Source organism: Microcaecilia unicolor, chromosome 3, assembly GCF_901765095.1.
Source record: "Microcaecilia unicolor chromosome 3, aMicUni1.1, whole genome shotgun sequence".
NCBI lineage: Eukaryota > Metazoa > Chordata > Amphibia > Gymnophiona > Siphonopidae > Microcaecilia > Microcaecilia unicolor.
This window is the reverse complement of record NC_044033.1, coordinates 92,691,880-92,714,155: the sequence shown is the minus strand read 5'-3', so window position 1 is coordinate 92,714,155 and position 22,276 is coordinate 92,691,880. Positions and strand designations below refer to the sequence as shown.

General features: G+C 46.0%; 1 protein-coding gene across 1 annotated transcript in view; it reads right to left on the bottom strand.

The window, feature by feature from the left end:
- Positions 1–22,276, bottom strand: part of USP34 (ubiquitin specific peptidase 34) — a 1,418,841-nt gene that overhangs the window by 162,892 nt on the left and 1,233,673 nt on the right. The window contains 2 exon segments of the mRNA XM_030196176.1: positions 1,475–1,622; positions 11,198–11,302. Of these exon segments, the coding sequence (XP_030052036.1) occupies positions 1,475–1,622; positions 11,198–11,302 (253 nt within the window).

Sequence of the window (22,276 nt, the reverse complement as noted above, 5' to 3'; positions counted from 1 at the left end):
ACAAATGGTGATGTGAACTTGAAAGGTATTAATATTCAAACAAACCTCTTCCAGAGATGTAGGGGAGGTAGAACTAAAGGACATGAATACAGGTTGCAGAGAGCCAGACTTATGAGTAAGATCAGGAAATACTTTTTCAAAGAAACAGTAGATGACACCTGGAACGCCGTTCCAGGAGAAGTGGTAGAGTCAAAAACAGTAAGTTCAAAAATGTATGGGATAGACACGACTAAACAGAGAGGGGATGGAAACACAACTGTTGAGGTGTTATCTTGGGCAAAAGTAGTGGGAGCAGAGCCCGATGTCGGTCAGACTTCTACAGTCTGTGTCCCAGAAATGGTAAAAGACTGACAGATTTGCCAAATCCAGCATGGGGGAACTGAGGTCAAAGCCAGACAGACTTCTATGGTCTGTGTCCCGCAAATGGCAAAAGACTCACAGAAGATTCAGCAACTCCAGCATTGAGAGAACCAAAGTCAATGTTGGACAGATTTCTACAGTCAGTGTCCTGCAAATGGCAAGACAGGTGAAGCTTCAGCAACTTCAGTGTTGTAGATCACTTTATTGTTGAATGATGCAAGTGAGGGGGGAGAGGAAGACATCTTGACTGGTAAGCAATACTTGGGGGTGATATGCAAGTATAACCAAGACTACATCATGTTTGGTTGCCTATATGGTTGGCATAGCGGAGACTTGACAACCAGTATTTAAGAATGGGTGATTGAGGCATGCACAGAGGGCAGGCACAGCTCTAGCCACCTTGTTGGGTAGACTGGATGAACTGTGCGGGTCTTTATCTGCTATCATTTACTGTGTTAGGTGTAGCTATCAATTTTTTATTTAATGGCTATCCCAACACGGTTGTGTTTCAGCAGAATGCCTGCATCAGGAGATGTTGCTTGTATCAAAAGCAGATGTAAGCTGTATTCACAGTAGCCAGGTGGCAAATAATGCGTAAAAATTATCTAGAAACTGGGAGTAGCATGAGGCTCCAAAGACTTCACACATCTGCATCTGTAGTTTATGTCACTGTTTGGCCACCTCCACTTTGTGGTTTCTTCTGCTGTTTTTAAAATATATACATGTCAGTCTGTCAACCTCCTATGGCTAAGCCATTGGCCTGTAAAACCTAACACTTTTCAGTTTTATGAGCTCCTATCCCATCACATTTTCATTGTCTGATCATTAGTAAGACAACTTCCCACTGGTTGATTATGTCATACTGAAAAACAAGTATTAAATGTGATACCTAAAAAAACAGAAAAACACTAGCATAATTTTAAAGGAAACTCAGCCTCACTGCTATTTCCTGGCAAACAATGTCACTAAAGATTTCTTTTACAATAAAAAAAAAACATTAAGAATCTATCTGAACAGTCAAACAGCGGGAATATTTTAGCACTCAGCCTCAGACAATTTAAGTTTTTTTTTTCTTTTGTCAAACAATTGACATACAAAATTTCTTGCAACTTACAAGTTCTCACTCGAGGATAGTTATGCGCCAAAAGAAAACGCTCAACCCAGTTTTCCATATTTTGCAATACCCAGCTGTGAGCTAGTTTATTCCGAGGAGTCTGCACTGCCAACCAATCTAGGCACTGAGAAGGATTATATTCAATTACCTAGAAAAAAATAATATCACAAGAAAAACTGAGACTTAATGAAATAAAAGGACCCCATAACAGAAAAAAAAGGTTTTCTTCAAAGCTAGACAAGAGTAATAAATTACAATTAGAACATTTGCTTAAATTCTTTGTATCAGCAACAATGCATACTGGCTACTATAGTGAACAAGCAAGAATTCTTGGTTCATACAATTGCCTCATCAGAACAAAAAGGTTTCAAAGATTTACATTGTGTTCTATGGTCAATAATTCCAGTGATATGTTTACTCCTGGGGGGGGGGGGGGGGGGGAACTTCATGCCCCAGGACTGACACTACCTAGTTGTCTTTTACCTCATATGCTTGATCTCCCCTCCAGGGGTGGGGGGGGGGGGGGGGGGGAGGGGGGAGAACTTCATGCCCCAGGACTGACACTACCTAGTTGTCTCTTACCTCATATGCTTGATCTCCTCTTCCTCAGTATCTCACTTCCCAACTAGTTTGAACTCCTTCCTAAGCTTGATCTTCCTCCCTACCTTGCTCCCTGGCAGGTTCAATCCCCAATTTTCTCTGCCTGCTCCTCATCTTTCTTTCTTTCTCTCCTCAATCCCCAGTAAGACCCTCTCCCACAATTGTTCTCTCTCCATCCATCTCCCAAACACCTTCCAGGGCACTCATCCCATAACTTTCTGTCAATACCTCTTCACACCTGGTAAAAACACACAGAACCCTTTCTCATACCTTCTCCCAGAACAAACTAACCCTAGCTCTCTGAAATTCCACTTACCCCCCCCCCCCCAATACACTCACTCCCACAGCCCTCTCAGAACCCCATCCCTCTTCAAGCTCCCATAAATCTCTCTCACAAGCCCAAGAACACCCCCCTACAGCTCTGTCAGTCCTTGCCCCCTCCCCAGCACACACCTCACCATAGTTCTCTCAACCCCTCGGCATCATACCTCCCCTCAAAGTCACCCCCCCACTCTGCACATATTCTCCCCCCAAAAACCCTCTCTAGCGTGCTCTCTCCTTCCCCTGGCACCCACATACATACCTACCTCTTGCCCCCCCCCCCCTTTCTCTGCAAAGGGTACCCTGGTGCAGGATTCACTTACTTCACCTGTAGCACAAATGGCTTGCCTTCCTGCTCTCCTCCCCCTCCCACTTTGGTACCTTCGGAGCACTCCTGCAGCCTCCTCAGCTTGCCTTGTTTATGACCCTTTGCCCCCCCCCCCCCCCCACCTTGCTTCTTACGATGAAACTACAGTGTAGTAAATTTAAACCAAATAGGAGAAAATATTTCTTCACCCAATGCATAATTAAACTCTGGAATTCGTTGCCGGAGAACGTAGTGAAGGCGGTTAGCTTGGCACAGTTTAAAAAGGGGTTGGACGGTTTCCTAAAGGACAAGTCCATAGACCGCTACTAAATGGACATGGGAAAAGTCCACAATTTTGGGAATAACTTGCATAAAATGTTTGTACGTTTGGATAGCTTGCCAGGTGCCCTTGACCTGGATTGGCCACTGTCAGGGACAGGATGCTGGGCTCGATAGACCTTTGGTCTTTTCCGAGTATGGCATTACTTATGTACTTTCATCCTCTCTTGGCCCCTCCATCTCCGACACTCTTCAGCACAAGTGGAGGAGGAGGAGGGCAGCTGCATGTGGAGCTGCTTCCTCCTCCTCTAGTGTACTGGATCTGACTTCTGAATTTGAACTGTGCAGGACATTGTAGAGCCCTGTGGATTGAATTCAGTAGACTGAGGCAGCATAGCAGAGGGAAAAGGATTCAGCCCAACATGCAGCCACTCTCCTCCTCCCCTGCTTGTGTTGAAGTGTGCCAGGGAGTGAGAAGGGGGTTGAGAGGAGATGATCAGGGAAATCCAGAGGGAGGGGGAATGACGGGAGAGGGTTTGGGGACTCGGTCTGTGAGTGTGTGCGTGTTTGTGTGTGGTGGAGGACGGCTCAACAGAGCCAGTTATGATGGCTCTTTCGTTCCTGTGTGGCAAGTGCACAATTCTGCACAGGAATAGAATTATGTGCAAATTCTGCATTGTACAACTGTGCAGATTTCCCTGAGGAGTACGAATTGTAACGGGAAAGGTTATAAGCACTATTGCAAGCCTTGGCAAGTAGCAGTAGTGTACGCCATTAGGCATTGTAGGCAGTTGCTTATGGATGCCTCCTCCTCTGTTAGACTAGTACCCCATTCTAAGAACCTCTCAGTATGAGAAGAAGTATCCCTATGGATCTGCTTTTTTAAAAGAACAGGAATTGGACAGTGACATTTGGCACACTGTAGAATGTCGCCATAGCATCCCTGCACCTTAAAGGAGCAGGTCTGATGGGATGCTGCTGCTCTGACTATGAGGCAATTAAGAGAACCTCCCAAGAAGGAGGCTGCATCCCTTTCACCACATTACTTTCTCTCCTATTGCACATCCTTAGAGGGAAAGACAGTCTTTTTCTTGCCTAGAATCACAAAAATGAAGATACATACCTGTTGCAGGTGTTCTCCGAGGACAGCAGGCTGAATATTCTCACAGATGGGTCGTCATCCGCGACAGCCAAGGAGACCGGAACTTAGAAAAATCTAGAAGTCTCGGGAACGCTCCATTGCGCGGGCCGAGGGCAAGTGCGAATGGCTTCCCGCCCGCGATGCGAGCGTGTCCACTTCAGTTATATAAAATGCAAAATAGAAAACTGGAACAACTCCAAAGGGAGGAGGGAGGGATTGTGATAATATTCAGCCTGCTGTCCTCGGAGAATACCTACTACAGGTATTTATCTTCATTTTCTCCGAGGACAAGCAGGCTGAATATTCTCACAGATGGGGTATCCCTAGCCCCCAGGCTCACTCAAAACAAAGAATATTGGTCAATTGGGCCTCGCAACGGTGAGGACATAACATAGATTGACCTAAAAAGAAACAGAACTAAGTAAGAGTGCAGCCTGGAACACAACAGAAATGGGCCTAGGAGGGTGGAGTTGGATTCTAAACCCCGAACAGATTCTGCAGCACCGACTGCCCAAACCGACTGTCGCGTCGGGTATCCTGCTGAAGGCAGTAGTGAGATGTGAATGTGTGGACTGATGACCATGTTGCAGCCTTGCAAATATCTTCAATGGAGGCTGACTTCAAGTGAGCCACTGACGCAGCCATACCTTGAACATTATGAGCCGTGACATGGCCCTCCAAAGTCAACCCAACTGGGGCTTAAGTGAAGGAAATGCAATCTGCTAGCCAATTAGAGATGGTGTGTTTTCCGATGGCAACTCCCCTCCTGGGTGGACTGTCTATATGGCTTTGTCCGCTCCACGTAAAAGGCCGATGCTCTCTTACAGTCCAAGGTGTGCAACTTGTCTTCACCAGGGCGGGTGTGTGGATGGGGAAAAAATGTTGGCAAGACAATTGACTGGTTCAGATGGAACTCCGACACCACCTTTGGCAGGAACTTAGGGTGAGTGTGGAGGACTACTCTGTTATAATGAAACTTGATATAAGATGAATGCACTACCAGGGCTTGGAGCTCACTGACTCTACGAGCTGAAGTAACAGCCACCAAGAAAATGACCTTCCAAGTCAAGTACTTCAGATGGCAGGATTTCAGTGGCTCAAAAGGAGCTTTCATCAGCTGGGTGAGAACGACGTTGAGATCTCATGACACTGGTGGAGGTCTGACAGGGGGCTTTGACAAAAGCAAACCTCTCATGAAGCGAACAACTAAAGGCTATCCAGAGATAGGTTGACCTTCTACACATTGATGATAAGCACTGATTGCACTAGGGTGAACCCTTACAGAGTTAGTCTTAAGACCAGACTCTGATGTGTAGAAGGTATTCAAGCAGGGTCCGTGTAGGACAAGAAAAAGGATCTAGGGCTCTGCTGTCACACCAGATGGCAAACCTCCTCCATTTGAAAGAGTAACACTTTTTCATGGAATCTTTCCTGGAAGCAAGCAAGACTCAAGAGACACCCTCTGAAAGACCCAAGGAAGAAACTTCTAAGCTCTCAACATCCAGGCCATGAGAGCCAGAGACCGGAGGTTGGGATGCAGAAGCGACTCCTCATTCTGGGTGATGAGGGTCGGAAAACACTCCAATCTCCACGGTTCTTCGGAGGACAACCCTAGAAGAAGAGGGGCCAAAAAGGCGCAATCAGAATCATGGTTCCGTGGTCTTGCTTGAGTTTCAGCAGAGTTTTCCTTACTAGAGGTATGGGAGGATACACATACAGAAGGCCTGTCCCCCAATGAAGGAGAAAGGCATCCGACACTAGTCTGTTGTGGGCCTGAAGTCTGGAACAGAATTGAGGGACTTTGTGATTGATCTGAGTGGCAAAAAGGTCCACCGATAGAGTGCCCCACTATTGGAAGATCTGGTGAACTACACTGATGTTCAGAGACCACTCGTGAGGTTGCATAATCCTGCTCAACCTGTCGGCCAGACTGTTTTTTTACACCTGCCAGATACGTGGCCTGGAGAACCATGCCGTGATGATGCACCCAAAGACACATCCTGACGGCTTCAAGACACAGAAGGCGAGATCCAGTGCCCCCCTGCTTATTGGTGTAATACATAGCAACCTGATTGTCTGTCTGAATGAGAATAATTTGGTTGGACAGCCGATCTCTGAAAGCCTTGAGAGAGTTCCAGATTGCTCGTAATTCCAGGAGGTTGATCTGAAGATCCTTTTCCTGAAAGGACCAAGCTCCTTGAATGTGAAGTCCATCCACAGGTGCTCCCCACCCCAGGAGGGATGCATCCGTCATCAGCACGTTCTGCAGCTGAGGAATTTAGAATGGACGTCCCAAGGTCAGATTGGATCAAATGGTCCACCACTGAAGGGATCTGCAAAACTCGGTGGAAAGATGGATCCTGTAGATCCCCTGTGGCTTGGCACCACTGGGAAGCTAGGGTCCATTGAGCTGATCTCATATGTAGGCGTGCCACGGGAGTGACATGAACTCTAGAGGAAATGTGTCCTAAGAGTCTCAACATCTGCCGAGCCGTGATCTGTTGAGACACTCGAGCCATGGACACGAGGGCCAGGAGATTGTCTGCCCTTGCCTGGGGAAGATAAGCTCGAGACGTCTGTGTGTCAAACAGAGCTCCAATGAACTCCAATTTCTGTATCGGGACAAGGTGGGACTTGGAATAATTGATTACAAACCCCAGTAGCTCCAGCAGTTGAATAGTCATCCGCATGGACCGTAGAGCCCCTGCCTCCTAGGTGCTCTTCACCAGTCAATCGTCGAGATAAGGGAACACATGAACTCCCAGTCTGCGTAGCAATGCTGCGACAACTGCCAAGCACTTTGTGAAGGCCCTGGGCGCAGAAGAAAGGCCAAAGGGTAGCACGCAGTACTGAAAGTGCCGAGTTCCCCAGCGAAATCGAAGATACTTCCTGTGAGCTGGGAGTATCGAGATGTGGGTATAGGCATCCTTTAAGTCCAGAGAGCATAGCCAATCGTTTTCCTGAATCATGGGAAGAAGGCTGCCCAGGGAAATCATCCTGAACTTTTCTTGAACTATGAATTTGTTCAGGCCCCTTAGGTCTAGGATGGGACGCATCTCCCCTGTTTTCTTTTGCACAAGGAAGTACCTGGAATAGAATCCCAGCCCTTCTTCCCCTGGTGGAACGGGTTCAACCGCATTGGCCTTTAGAAGGGCGGAGAGTTCCTCTGCAAGTACCTGCTTGTGCTGGGAGCTGAAGGAATGAGCTCCCGGTGGGCAATTTGGAGGCTTGGATATCAGATTTAGAGTGTATCCTAACCGGACTACTTGAAGAACCCACCTGTCTGAGTTTATAAGAGGCCACCTTTGGTGAAAAAAATATCAACCTCCTCCCGACCGGCAAGCCATCCGGCACGGACACTTTTGTTGAGGCTATGCTGCAATGGAGCCAGTCAAAAGCCCGTCCCTTGCTTTTGCTGGGGAGCCCTAGGGGCCTTAGGCGCACAGCGTTGACAGGAATGCGCGTGCTGGAAATGAGCCTGAACTGGCTGCTGAGAAGCAGGAGTGTACCTACACCTATTATAGGAATAGGGAGCACTCCTCCTCCCTCCAAAAAACCTCCTGAATGAGGAGGTGGTAGCAAAGACGCCCGACGGGAGAGAGAATCCATAGCATCATGGTGCTTTTTGATCTGATCGACCATGTCCTCTACCTTCTCTCCAAAAACATTATCCCCCCGGCAAGGAACATCCGCCATTCGCTGCTGGGTCTTATGATCCAGGTCAGAGACACGCAACCATAAGAGTCTGCGCATCACTATACCCTGAGCAGCTACTCGGGATGCTACATCAAAAGTGTCGTAAGTCCCCCTGGCCAGGAATTTGCAACACGCCTTCTGCTGCCTGACCACCTGGTGAAAAGGTTCAGCGAGCTCCGGAGGGAGTGCTTCATCCAAACTAGACAGTTGCCTCACCGAGTTCCGCAAGTGAATGCTCGTGTAGAGCTGGTAAGTTGGGATTTTGGCGGCGAGCATAGCGGCCTGACACGTATGCCTCCCAAAAGAATCCAAGGTCCTAGACTCTGTGCCTGAGGGTGCCGAGGTATAGTCTTCTAGTACTTTTGGCTCTTCTGAGAGCAGAGTCCACCACCATAGAACCGTGAGGAAGTTGGGCCTTCACCATCACAGGCTCTCCATGGACTCTGTACTGGGACTCGGATTTTTGGGGACCACAGGATTAGAAAGAGGGCACAACCAATTTTGCATAAGCACTTCCCTCCGTGTATTATGCGGGGGGGGGGGGGGGCGTTGCAACCTCAGCAGTGGAGAAGTATAATCCAAGACCTCGAGCATCTCAGCCCTGGGCTCATCCACAACCTCCATAGGGAATGGAATGTCCTTAGACATTTCCCGAACAAAAGATGAGAAAGAAAGACTCTCAGGTGGAGACATCCTACTTTCAATAGGCGGAGTGCAATCAGAGGGTACACCACATGACTCTTCCTCTGAAAAGTACCTGGGGTCTTTTTCCTCTTCCCACGAGCGCTCATCCTCGGTATCGGACAAAAGCTCCGTGAGAGCAGCCCTGAACCCGAGCCTGTCTTGACGTCGTGGGGGATGTCGAGAAGTCGACCCTTGCCTGGACTCCGGTGAAGCTTCCTCCACCAACGTCGAGGGGGAATCAACCCGGGTGTCGGAGACCTCACCACAGGCGATGGCCCAGATGCCGCCTCCGCAGTCAGTATAGAAGGCGCAAGCACCCCTGACACCGAGGCAGACTGGTGCAGCAACCCTTCCAGAAGCTCTGGAAGAAGGGCCATGATGCGCTCGTCGAGCTTCCATTGGAAAAGGCTTGGGGGGGGGGGCCGGAGTCAATGCCAGAATCTGAGGGGGCTCGAGAGCTGGTACCAGGCTGCTAGATGGCTGAGGCATCGGTACCTCTTGTATGGAGGGTGAGCGGTTCTCCCAGCGCTGAAACTTCTCGGGTGCTGACTCCTTAGACTCCCCGGAGCTCTCGGTACCGTGCATAGAAGGAGATCGATGACAGTGCTTCTTAGCTTTCGCCCGACGCCCATCATCGAGACTCCTCGGTACCGAAGAGAAGGACGTGGAATCCTCACTCCTCCTCGGGGCCGGGTCCGACGAAGGTCGGTCCCGGGGGGGCCTGCGTAGCAGGAGGCCTTGAGATAGGTGGAGACCCACTCGATGCCTCACTGCTCCCAGCATGATGTGGTAGTTCGGCAGCCATTACCTGCGCTCTCGATGTCGCTGCTTCCTTCGACGTCAACACCAATGCCGCCGACCTTGGTACCAATGTCGATGCCGACGTCGAAGGTCCGGACTGGTCAGAAAAAAAGTTTCTCACGCTGGGCCTCCCGAGCCACTTGGGTCTGTTTCTTCATCAAAAGACACAGCTTACAGGCAGATGGTCGGGCCCAAGGCACTGAAGATACCACATGTGGGGGTCGGTACTCAAGATGGTCCGGTTGCAGCGAGTACAATGCTTGAAGCTGCTGGGAGTCCTCGATGACATGGATGGAAAAACAGCGGCTGCGAAATTAAAAGGCTCGATGGTGCCAAATAAAAAGGCACAAAAAAAGGGAAAAAAGACCCGGCCGAGCAGCCTAAAAACGGCCGCAACAAAAAAAAAGGAAACTTGAAAAATAGTGACAAAAACTAAAAGTATAAAGGAAAAACTACTTTTTTAAAAATTTTTTATTTTAAGACTGAACTATATAAAAGGAAAAGAAAAGGAAACAAAAGGGGGCGATAAACACTTTAGCGAGTCTTCTGGACCAAAACCCCAAGCAGCGGTGAAAAATCGTGACTGCCAAGGCACGGACGAAAAGAAACTGAAGGGGACATGCTCGCATCGCGGGCAGCCGTTAGCACATGCGCGGTGAACCTGGCCCGCGCGACGGAGCATTCCCGAGACTTCTAGATTTTTCTAAGTTGTTTCGATCTCCTGGGCCGTCGCGGACGATGACCCATCTGTGAGAATATTCAGCCTGCTTGTCCTCGGAGAAGATAAATATATCCTAAATGCATTTCTGCTGTTTTTATATACTTTGTAGTGAGATACATTTTTATTCTCCTAGCAAAAGACCACCATGGCGGAAATCCAGTATATCTTTCAGTTTCAGGATTTCATTTCTGACACAGAATGCTGACATCGAGTATTTCCTCCCTGAAAAGTTTTCTGTTCATCTGCTTACTAATCTGGCTGTTATAGAATTTCTATATTCACCTAGAAATTGCTGATCTAGTTTAGTTACAGTTTATTAAAACTTACTATACCACCCAAACTAACTTGCAGATCTGGGCGATAAACAGACTAAAATAACAAAAATAAGAGAGAGGGAAGGAATTTTAACAGCAGAACAATCAACCCACAACAAAAGAGGAAAAGAAAAAACAAGATGGGAGGGGAAAGGTAACCGGGGATGGGGTGGGGAGAAGGAATGGAGGTATTGGAAGAGGATAAGGGAAAAGGGAACAAACAGTAAGAAATAGCACAGTTTACTCTCAACCCTTTTTAACCTTCCAAATTGAATGCTTGTTTAGGGGCGTAGACAGACTTCGGCGGGAGGGGGGTCCAGAGCCCAAGGTGAAAGGGCACATTTTAGCCCCCCACCGGCGCTGCCAACCTCCCCCCCCGCACCATTTTTAACCCCTCCCGCCACCATCACCATCTTTCACCCCCTCTTCTAGCTGTCACCAACCCTCCCCCGCCACCGTCGGGTACCTTTGCTGGCGGGGGTCCCCAACTGAAGTCCTCTTCTCCAGCGCGGCTGCTTTGCTGATCTGCAAGGGCAGGCTTCTGTTTACGTTACACAGCCGCGCCGGGGAACAGGACTTCGGCTGGCGGGGGTTGGGGACCCCCACCAGCAAAGATACCTGATGGCAGTGGCGGGGGAGGGTTGGCGGCTGGGGGGCAGGGCCAAATCTATGGGGGCCCATGCCCCCGTGGCCCCACGTAGCTATGCCCCTGGTTTAAATAACTAGGTTTTTAGAGCTGTCTTAAAATTTTTTAAAGGATAGTTCTGAACATATAGAAAGCTGGAGAGAATTCCAATAACAAGAGGCTGAGTATAAGAAAGCATGGTGGTGGGTGGATATCCAGTCTTGATCTACGTACCTCCCATATTCTTTGTAGGATATAAGAAGCAAAGGGAGGCATCCCTGGAGGACCTCCAGCAAACTCCATCAGCATGGTTAACAACTTGAAAAAAGGATTGGCTGCCTATATGAAACAAAATATAATGATAAATATCAACGGGTATATAGTTTAAAAGATCGCTTTCCCTTCAGCAGCTATGAAGTTTGTTATTTAGTAATTTGATTTAGTTACTATGTCAACCTTTGCGACAAGATATTACATAGAATATTGAAACAGAGAAAATGGTAGATAAAGATCATATGCCCTATCCAGTCTGCCCATCCATACCATCTATTATCTTTTCCTCTACCTGAGAGATCCTATGTGCTTGTCTCTTGCTTTCTGATAATGTCTTCATCCCACCACCTCAACAGGGAGACCTTTTCACAAACCCGCCACCCTTTCTGTAGGGTTTCCTTAGATTACTCCTGGGTCTACCCCTCTCACCTTCATCCTATGCCACCTCATTCCAGTATTTCCTTACAATTGAAAGAAACTTTCCTCCTGTGCGTTTATGCCACTGAGATATTTAAATGCCTCTATCGTATTCCCTCCCTCATCTTTCTTCCAGAGTATACATGAGAATAATAAGGGGGTTTGTCTGTCCCTATTCATTTTATAATGAAGACCATTCACCATTTTATGATGAAGACCAATATCTGCCCTTTAAACTGACTCAGTCCTATGCACATCTTTTCGAAGGTGTAGTTTCCAGAATTATACACAGTACTTTAAACTGGGTATCACCAGAGACTTAATCTGAAGCTCTATCGTCTCCTTTTTACTGCTGGCCATTCCTCTTCCTATCCACCCAAGCATCCTTCTAGTTTTTGCCACTGCCTTTTCTGCCTGTTTGGCCACCTTAATAGATTATCAGATACAATCAAGCCCAAGTCCTGTTCTTCTTTTTTCCACAGAAATACTTCTCCCCTTATGTTGTACTGCTCCCTTGGTTTTTTGTAGTCCAAATGCATGAACCTGCATATTTAGCATTAAATCTTAGCTGCCAAATTCTATATCATTCTTCAAGCTAAGCTAGAACCTTCCTCATGCTATCCAAGTCATCAGGGGTATCTACCCTATAACACACTTTGATTATCATACACAAAGAGGCAAACCTTACCAGACCGTCCTGCAATATTGCTTATACAAAAGATCCAGATAAGAACTGACCCCTGTAGCATACCACTGGTAACACCCCTTTCCTTGGAGTGAACTCCATTTACCACTACCCTTAGTTACCTTCTACTCCACCAGTTTCTAATCCACTCAGTCTCTTTAGGACCCATACCCAAGGGTACTCAGATTATTTATCAGTTACCTATGTGGAACCATGCTAAGGTTTTGATAGGGAAAAATTATGTCTTACCTGATAATTTTCTTTCCTTTAGTCCCAATAGATCAGTCTACAACTTGTGGGTTATGTCCACTGACCAGCAGATGGAGACAGAGAATGAAAGTAGTTCTTCATCATTTGTCTACTGTGCAGCCCTAGAACACTCATTATTTCAAATGACAAAACAATGGAGCCATACATAGATAACAAATTATTCACAGACCTCCGATCAAAGCAGAAGCTATTGAAAATGACTAACACAGAATTTACCAATTGAAGCAGGAACTACTGTAGTCCACCGACATACCACTAACTGAAGCATGAGTAATTGAACTGAAGTGATACATAATTAAGCACCTCAAGCAGTAGCTATTGAAGTCCACTGATTAAAAGCTATAGATAAAGTCCCCTCAGAACGAGGACCTGACCACACCAATTCTATGTCAAATTGTGGAGAGTCATCAACCCTTTTCCTTTTTGATATAGAAAACAAAGTTGAGAAGTCTCTCTCAAACCATTCTGGGAAGAATGTGCTCCTTTGAATAAATAGGCCTCATGCAACACCAAAATAAAACCCAGTGTAAAAACAGAAACAGCAGGCTTCAGGACTGATCTGTTAGGACTAAAAGAAAGAAAATTATCAGGTAAGACAATTTTTCTTTCCTTAATGTTCCCCAGTTCAGTCAGGAACTTGTGGGATATAGCAAATCATTTCACAAATACAGTGGGAGTTTATGCCTGTAACTCAACAAGCTAAAAAAGTATTTCATTACAGAAACGAATTAAGGTGTAAGATAAATGGATGCAGAGAATGAGAGGCCAAAGCAAAATAGGCACTGTGAGGCTGAAGTATAGTCAATAACAAGAAAATGAAAGACCAAAGATATTGTGAAGAAGTTTGGCTAAGATTGCCAGATTGAAGCACAGCAGTGAGAACTAAGCTGAATGAGATTGTAAAGCTGATTTCCAGTGGAAACAATGAAGTTAAGGCACAGCTTCTACTGAGAGGCTGAAACCCAGCTTCCAGTGAGCGAGTAAGGAATAAGTTTAAAAAAAAAACCTCGAAGATACTGTGAGGTGAAGAGAGCTAATACAGTGAAACTGAAGCACGTGACACTAAAAAGCTAAAGTCCACTAGATACTGTGATGCTGAAACACAGATGATACCATGAAACTGAAAGACCCTGCCAATACCATGATGTGGCAGCACCACAGATACTGTGAAGCTCAACTTGAGGAGTCACTGAGAAACTGAAGCAACACTAGCATCAACAAGCTGTGAGAACAAGCACCACTGTTCTAGAGAAAGTAAAGTGGAGCTCATTCTAAGAGGCTAAAGTACAGCTGATGAAAGCCAGAGAAGGTACAACATATTTTACAAGGCTAAATACTGCAGATACTGAGGCTACACAAAGTCGATTCTGTGAAGCTAAAGCCCAACTGAATCTGGGACGATCAGCCCCGGTGATTCTGTCAAAATAAGCCTATTTGAATCCATGAGGATAAATCCAGCTACTGCCATGAGGATACTCTGAGCTGAGCCTCTGGAGGTAAGCCTAGTCGATTTTGTGATGTTCAGCGTAGCTGGCTCTATAAGGCTGAACCCAGTTGATTCCCTAAGGGTACCCTCAGCTGATTCTGTGTGGGAGTAAGTGTGGCCACGCCAGTGAGGACAGCGCACAGATAATATTGACGGCTGTAACAGAGAAAATAACTGAATCTCAGATGAAAGGAAAGGTACATGCAACAGAAGCTGAGTGTGTGAAGCCTTATTGAGCTTTTGAAATTGAGTATGCAACCAATTCCATGAACTGGAAGCAGAAATGAGATCTGTGCTCTGAAATGGTTAGGATGGATCATAATACAGACTTCTCTTCTAAGTTGTGTGTGTGCAAAGCCACCAAGGTGAAAACAAGAGCAGAAGCTCTACAGGATGGATAAAGTTATATGGGCCCTGGCCCAATATTCAGCTGGGGCCCGCATAAGTTCCGGCACCAGCCCGCCCCAAATTCTCCTCCAATATTCAGTGCCAGTGCCTGGACACGGCCCAGCACTGAATACGAGGAATAATTTAGCCGGCAACAATCAGCATTTTAAAAAATGCTGACCACTGTTGGCTGAGTATAGGGGGAGAGAGTTCTAGGGCTACACAATACTTTTAAGGGGCAAATCAAGAAGAAATACTTTCTTTGTCTCCATCCGCTGGTCAATGGAAATAAGCCACAAATTCTGGACTGATCTGTGGAATGTTAAGGAAAATCTAAGTATACCGCATCTAGCACACTCCCTATGCTCACCATCTAAGACCACCTTTGAATAAGTGTAACAGATTGGTAAAATTAGAATTTGAAAGTCTGTATAAGCAATATTGCTTTTACAGCATTAAGTATTATTATTATATCCTAGTAAAAGAGGCCCATTTTCAACAGAAACGGGCGCTAGCAAGGTTCCAGTGCCCCCTCCCTACCTCCTCCGAGTTCCATGCCCCATACCTGCTTCCCTCCCTCCGAGTTCAACACCTCCCCTACCTGCCTCCCTCCCTTTCCCCTGAGACCCAGGCACCCCTTCCCCTCCTCCACCCTCCGCTTCCCCCGTCCCCTCTCCCTCTCCCCCTACCTCCTCCTCCAAGTTCCAGGACCTCCCTCCCACCCTCCTCCCCTTCCCGTTCCAGGACCTGCCCCTCCCCTTCCGGTGAAGTTCCAAGACCCCCTCCCCCCTCTCTCATCCCATGCACTCCTCCCCCTCTCTCGTCCCATGCACCCCTCCCCCTCTCTTGTCCCATACACCCCCCCTCTCATCCCGAGGCCACCTCCCCTCCTCGCCCTCCGAGTTGCATGCAACCACTGTCGTCCGAGTTGCACAATCCCGCGCCTCCCTCCCTCTCTGTGGCATCCGAGTGGAAGCAGGACGTGTGCAGCTGCCCCTCCCATTCGTAAGTGCCGGCCGTTCTTTAAAACTTTTTACCTCGTGGTCCGCTGGCAACAGTGAAGTTGAGCGGGCACGGAACGGCGCATGAAACTGCCTTTGTTTTCACGTCTGTTTCAGCTGTGCCTCTGGTCCCGCCCTTCCGCAAACAGGAAATGAGGGCGGGGCGGTGGAACTTGGAGAAGAGGGGAGGTGTGGAACTCAGATGGGAGTGGAAGGAGAGAGGGAGGTAGGGGGCATGGAACTTGGGGCAGTGGAACTCGGAAGACAGGGGGGCAGTGGAACTCGGACAGGAGTGGAAGGAGGGAGGGAGGGGGTCATCGGACTCGGAGGGGCGATTCTGTACTCACCTCCGGTGGCTGGTGCTGGGTTCCCTTCCCATTGGTCCGCCCTGTGACGTCATCCCAAGGGCGGACCAATGAGAAATGTGTTACGAACTCAGGCATCCAGACGGAGGTGCAAATTATTATATAGGATTGAGATAAACATTTCACTGGTTTTATTTTTATTTTTAAAGACTGTAACAGGGCATATCTGCAAAGCGAAGCACCAAAGACACAGCGGATATTATTATTATTTACTGCATTTGTATCCCACATTTTCCCACCTCTTTGCAGACTCAATGTGGCTTACATTATGCCGCCATAACAATCGTCATTAGTGAAATAAGAAGAACAAAGTATTATTTCAGTTAAGGTACATAGGATATCATGAAAATTAGAAATAAAGAAATGATTAATACATTACAGATATGCAAAGAGTAAAATGACAATATGATTAAAGTAACCAATTTAAGGAATTCAGTGTTGATTGTTCTAATACAAATGTGAAATGAGTCTTTTATGAAGAATTCATATTATAGGTCTTGTTGAATAAGTTCGTTTTCAGTGACCTCCGGAAAGTTGCTAGGTCGTGTGTTGTTTTCAAGGTATTCAGCAGTGCATTCCAATGTTGCGCTCAGATGTAGGAGAAGCTGGATGCATATAATGATTTGTATTTGAGTCCTTTACAATTAGGGTAATGGAGGTTTAAGAAAGTACGTGAAGAACTTTTAGTATTTCTTGCTGGTAGGTCTGACATATAAGTCGGGGTCTCTCCGTGGATGATTTTGTGAGCTAAGGTGTAAATTTTGAATGTAATTTGCTCTGTTAATGGAAGCCAATGTAATTTTTTCCTAAGGGGTCTAGAAGTTTCGTATTTCGCCTTTCCAAATATGAGTCTAGCTGCAGTATTTTGGGCTGTCTGAAGTCTCTTAATAATTTGGAGTTTACATCCGGCATAGATGGAGTTACAATAGTCCAAATGACTCAATACGAGTGATTGCACTAAGTTACGGAATACCTCCCTTGGGAAGAAAGGCTTCACTCTTTTTAACTTCCACATTGTATGGAACATCTTCGTTACATTTTTCGCATGACTATCTAATGTAAGGTTACGATCAATTGTGACTCCTAGGAGTTTCAAGGTGTCTGCCACAGGAAGAGTGTGATTTGGTATATTTATGTTAGCATAATTAATTCTATTGTAATGCGATGAAAGGATAAGGCATTGTGTCTTTTCCACATTAAGTTTCAATTGGAATGCATCCGCCCATGAATTCATTATTTGGAAGCTATGGTTGATTTTATTTGTGATTTCTGATGTCTTTTTTAAATGGGATATATATTGTAACATCATCAGCATAGATGTATGGGTTTAAACCTTGGTCGGATAGTGATTTGGCTAATGGTAGCATTATCAAATTAAAGAGGATTGGTGAAAGTGGTGATCCTTGAGGCACACCGCATTCAGGTTTCCATGGTGATGATATAATCGATCTTGATATTACTTGGTAAGTTCTTGCAGTTAGGAAGCTTCGGAACCAAATCAAACCATTTCCTCCAATTCAGAAATATTCCAGAATGTTCAGTAGAATATTATGGCTAACCATATCAAACGCGCTTGACATGTCGAATTGTAGGAGGAGAACATTGCTGCCAACTGCAATGGTTTGTTTGAATTTATTTAGAAGTGTTATAAGTACTGTTTCAGTGCTGTAGTTGGCACGGAATCCAGATTGAGATGTAAGAAGAACTGAAAAATCATTTAAATAATCAGTAAGTTGTTTAGTAACTAGACTTTCCATTAGTTTGACTATAAGAGGGATGGAAGCAAGGTAGTTTGTTATATCATTCAATTTTTTCTTCAGGTTTTTGAGGATTGGTGTAAGTAACATAGAGGGGAATAATTGAACAGCGCTGGCGAAATACATGGCCGGCGATGTATTTTGGCGGCAACGCAAACAGCTGGCCAGACCCGTATTTTCGAAAAAGATGGCCGGCCATCTTTTGTTTCGATAATACGGTTCCGGCCAGCCAAATGCATTGGATTTGGCCAGGGTTCGAGATGGCTGGCTTCGTTTTTTAGCGATAATGGAAAGTTATGACAGCCATCTCAAAGCCGGCCAAATTCAAGGCATTTGGCTGCGGGAGGAGCTAGTATTTTCAGTGCAATGGCCCCCCTGACATGCCAGGACAGCAACCGGCCACCCGAGGGGTCACTGCAATGGCCTTCAGAAAGCTCCCACGTGCATAGCTCCTTTACTTTGGGAGCTGACCCCCCCCCCCAAAAAAAACCCCTACCAAAAGCCCATACAACACATTCTGCTCTCATGGAGGTGGGTATGACATTTGAGGCTGGAATACAGGCTGGCAAAAAAGGTTTATGTTTTTATATTTTTAGTTTGGGAGGGGATTGGTGACCACAGGGGGAGTATGGGCAGGTGATCCCCGATTCCCTCCAGTGGTCATCTGGTCATTTAGGGCACTTTTATGGGACTTGGTCATGAAAAAAAAAGGTCCAAAGAAAGTGACCTAAATGTTCGCTAAACACGGCTAATTTTTTTCGATTATCGACGAAAGCCGGCCATTTCTGTCCAGCCCATAACCACGCCCCAGTCCCGCCTTCACCACGCCTCCGACATGGCCTCGTCAATTTTGGCCGGCTCCACGACGGAGTTCAGTTAAACGCGGTCAAAAATTGGCTTTCGATTATACCAATCTGGCCGCTTTTAGAAGATGGCCGGCCATCTTCCGACACAAATCACTTTCGAAAATAAGCTGGATAGTGACATAGTAGATGACGGCAGAAAAAGACCTGCATGGTCCATCTAGTCTGCCCAAAAATGTAAACTCATATGTGCTACTTTATGTGTATACCTGACCTTGATTTGTTTCTGCTATTTTCAGGGCACAGACCGTAGAAGTCTGCCCAGAGCAAGGCCCACCCCCGCCTCCCCCCACCGGCTCTGCCACCCAATCTCGGCTAAGCTTCTGAGGATCCCCTTCCTTCCGAACAGGATTCCTTGATGTTTATCCCACGCATTTTTGAATGCCGTTACCGTTTTCATCTCCACCATCTCCCGCGGGAGGGCATTCCAAGCATCCACCACTCTCTCCGTGAAAAAATACTTCCTGATATTTTTCTTGAGTCTGCCCCCCTTCAATCTCATTTCATGTCCTCTCGTTTTACCGCCTTCCCATCTCCGGAAAAGGTTTGTTTGTGGATTTATACCTTTCAAATATTTGAACGTCTGTATCATATCACCCGTTTCTCCTCTCCTCCAGGGTAAACATGTTCAGGTGTGCAAGTCTCTCCTCATAAGTCTTGTAACGCAAATCCCATACCATTTTCGTAGCTTTTCTTTGCACCGCTTCAATTCTTTTTACATCCTTAGCAAGATACGGCCTCCAAAACTGAACACAATACTCCAGGTGTGGCCTCACCAACGACTTGCACAGGGGCATCAACACCTCTTTTCTTCTGCTGGTCACACCTCTCTCTATTCATCCTAGCAACCTTCTGGCTATGGCCACCGCCTGTCATACTGTTTCGTCACCTTTAGATCCTCAGCTACTATCACCCCAAGATCCCTCTCCCCGTCCGTACATATCAGACTCTCCCCGCTTAACACAAACGTCTCCCATGGATTTCTACACCCTAAGTGCATCACTTTGCATTTCACCTTAGACCATTCTTCTAGCTTCCGTAGGTCCTTTTTCATGTTTTCCACTCCCTCCCGGGTGTCCACTCTGTTACAAATCTTAGTATCATCCGCAAAAAGGCAAACTTTACCTTCTAACCCTTCAGCAATGTCACTCACAAATATATTGAACAGAATCGGCCTTTATTGCCTTTATCCATAGGAAACAGTCCATATTGAAACATGTAATTTAAGTAGGAGATGAGGTCTGTTATAAAACGTTGAGGAGCAGTTTTTATTAAATAGCTAGGGCATGTGTCTAATTTGCAGTGGGACTTGGTAAATTTATTGGTCACTTTATTGGATATGTTAATGAAACTACTTTAGCAGGGTGAATTGTTTATGGCGCCTCGATTTGCAATTCTTTGCCGATGTACCTCGTCTTACAAACCATAACAATCTCTTAGTTTACTTAAAACTACTTCCTACTCTTTTTTATCATAAAATGTGCACAGAACTGTATTCAGATTACCATTATTTTACGCAACAGTTACTCTATTAGTTCACCAGGCTTTACTTAGGCAATATAATGTCCTGAAGAGGAAACAGGAGCCTCAGCACACCAACAATCCCACCATATCTCCAAAGCAGAAAGTTTCAACCTGTGGTCACTGCTACTACTGCTGCCACCGCCACCACCATGAAGGCAGAATCAGTGATACCCACATGAGCCAGTGGCAGCAGCAATGGGGACTGAAGTAACAGCAACCATTGTATAGGTCAAAAATACTAATGGCAATGGGGTGAGGGAAGAATCAAACAAGTCAGATGAAGAAGCATCAGGACCACTGTCAGCCTGAGGGGTCCAGAAATAGCAGTGAAGCAGCAAGCGGGATGGACAGAAAGAGAGTGGTGGAGATAGGATGGGATAGAATGAGTTGGATTGTAGCACTGGAAAGAAAGGAAATATGATGGGATGGGGCTGATGATGAGAGCGGGAAAGCGTGGTGGGAACTAGCTGGAGGAGCACACTGACAGAAAGAGAATGGCTAGTGTGGGAAGACAAACAGAAAAGTGGGCACAAAACCAGGAGTCCCAGAGACTGGATCACAGTAAAGCTAAAACCAAATTTTATTAATTAGTATATTTGACTCGACACAACCGTTGTGTTTCGACCAAAAGGCCTGCATCAGGAGTCTAAATACTAAGGTAGACAGCTAATGATGATCCAGAATAAGAAATACTGGCGAATAGTGTATAAAATGGTCTTAAAAAAGACCTTTGTACTGAATCGTGGAACGGATCACTTGCGTGAAGGGTTCAGCAGTAAATTGGTGTGTAACGTAGTGTGGGAAGAAACAGCATGAGTAGGATAGGGACTAGGTGGGGGATAATGGGAGAAAAAATGATGGGAATGGGCTGCTAGGGGGAAGAGAAACTGATGGAGACCGGCTGATGAGAGGGAGAGAAAGCCTAGTGGAGACAGTGCAGGGAGAGAAACACAGAGACAGGCTGTGGAAAGGGGGAACAGTGGGACAGGCTTAGTACTAGGGCTATAGAAAGACTGGTGAAGCCATGATGAGGCGAGGAGAGGGATGTACTGTTGGGCAGCTGATTGGGAGAAATCGAAGAGGGAGCAGAGAGACCAAAAGAGAATGAGCTGAGGTAAGAGGGAAACTAACAGGAAATGGGAACAAGTTAGCAGGGAGAACAGAAATAGAATGCCGAGAACTGCCTGGGGTTACGAGGAGGAGAAAGAAATTGGTGGAGACAGAATGAGAAAGAGAGCTAGAGCAGGGTGGAAAACAGAAATGGGAATGCACTGGGGTCCCTGATCATCCTGCAGGTTAAAAGGGGTTCTCACAGAAAAAAGGTTGGGAGCCCTGCTCTGAAATATAATTCTTATTATATTTTATAGTACATTTTAAACATTGTAGGGGGATTTGGAGAAGTGTTATTTGTTTCAGCATTTTTAGTGACATATCACAAATACAATTATAAGTACTCTGGATAACCAGTAATTAAAAGCTTGAGAATCCCTATTATATCAGGGTCCATTTCCTCATTTTTGAGTAATGTGTAAGAAGCAATCAAATGAACAATCTGTATATTACATATTGACATAGATTGCTCCATGGTGCGACCACACCATGTATATTACATATTTACATAGATTGCTCCATGGTGCGACTGCACCTCAAATACTGTGTTCAAGTCTGGGCGCCGCATCTCAAAAAAGAAATATTGGAATTAGAAAAGGTGCAGAGAAGGGTGACGAAAATGATAAAGGGGATGGGAAGATTTCCCTATGAGGAAATGCTAAAGCGGCTAGGGCTCTTCAGCTTGGAGAAAACACGGCTGAGGGGAGAAATGATACAGGTCTATAAAATAATGAGTGGAATGGAACAGGTAGATGTGAATCGCTTGTTTACTCTTTCCAAAGATACTAGGAATAGGGGGCACGCGATGAAGCTACAAAGTAGTAAATTTAAAACACATAGGAGAAAGTGTTTCTTCACTCAATGTGTAATTAAAGTCTGGAATTTGCTTTCAGAGAATGTAGTAAAAGCAGTTAGCTTAGCAGGGTTTAAAAAAGGTTTGGATGGCTTCCTAAAGGAAAAGTCCATAGACCATTATTAAAATGGACTTGGGGAAAATCCACTGCTTATTTCTAGGATAAGTAGCATAAAATGTATTGTACTTTTTTGGGATCTTGCCAGGTACTTGTGACCTGGATTGACCACTGTTAGAAACAGGATGCTGCGCTTCATGGACCTTTGGTCTGTTCCAGTATGGGAATACTCGTGTACTTATCAGTGGCGTAGCCAGACCTGAG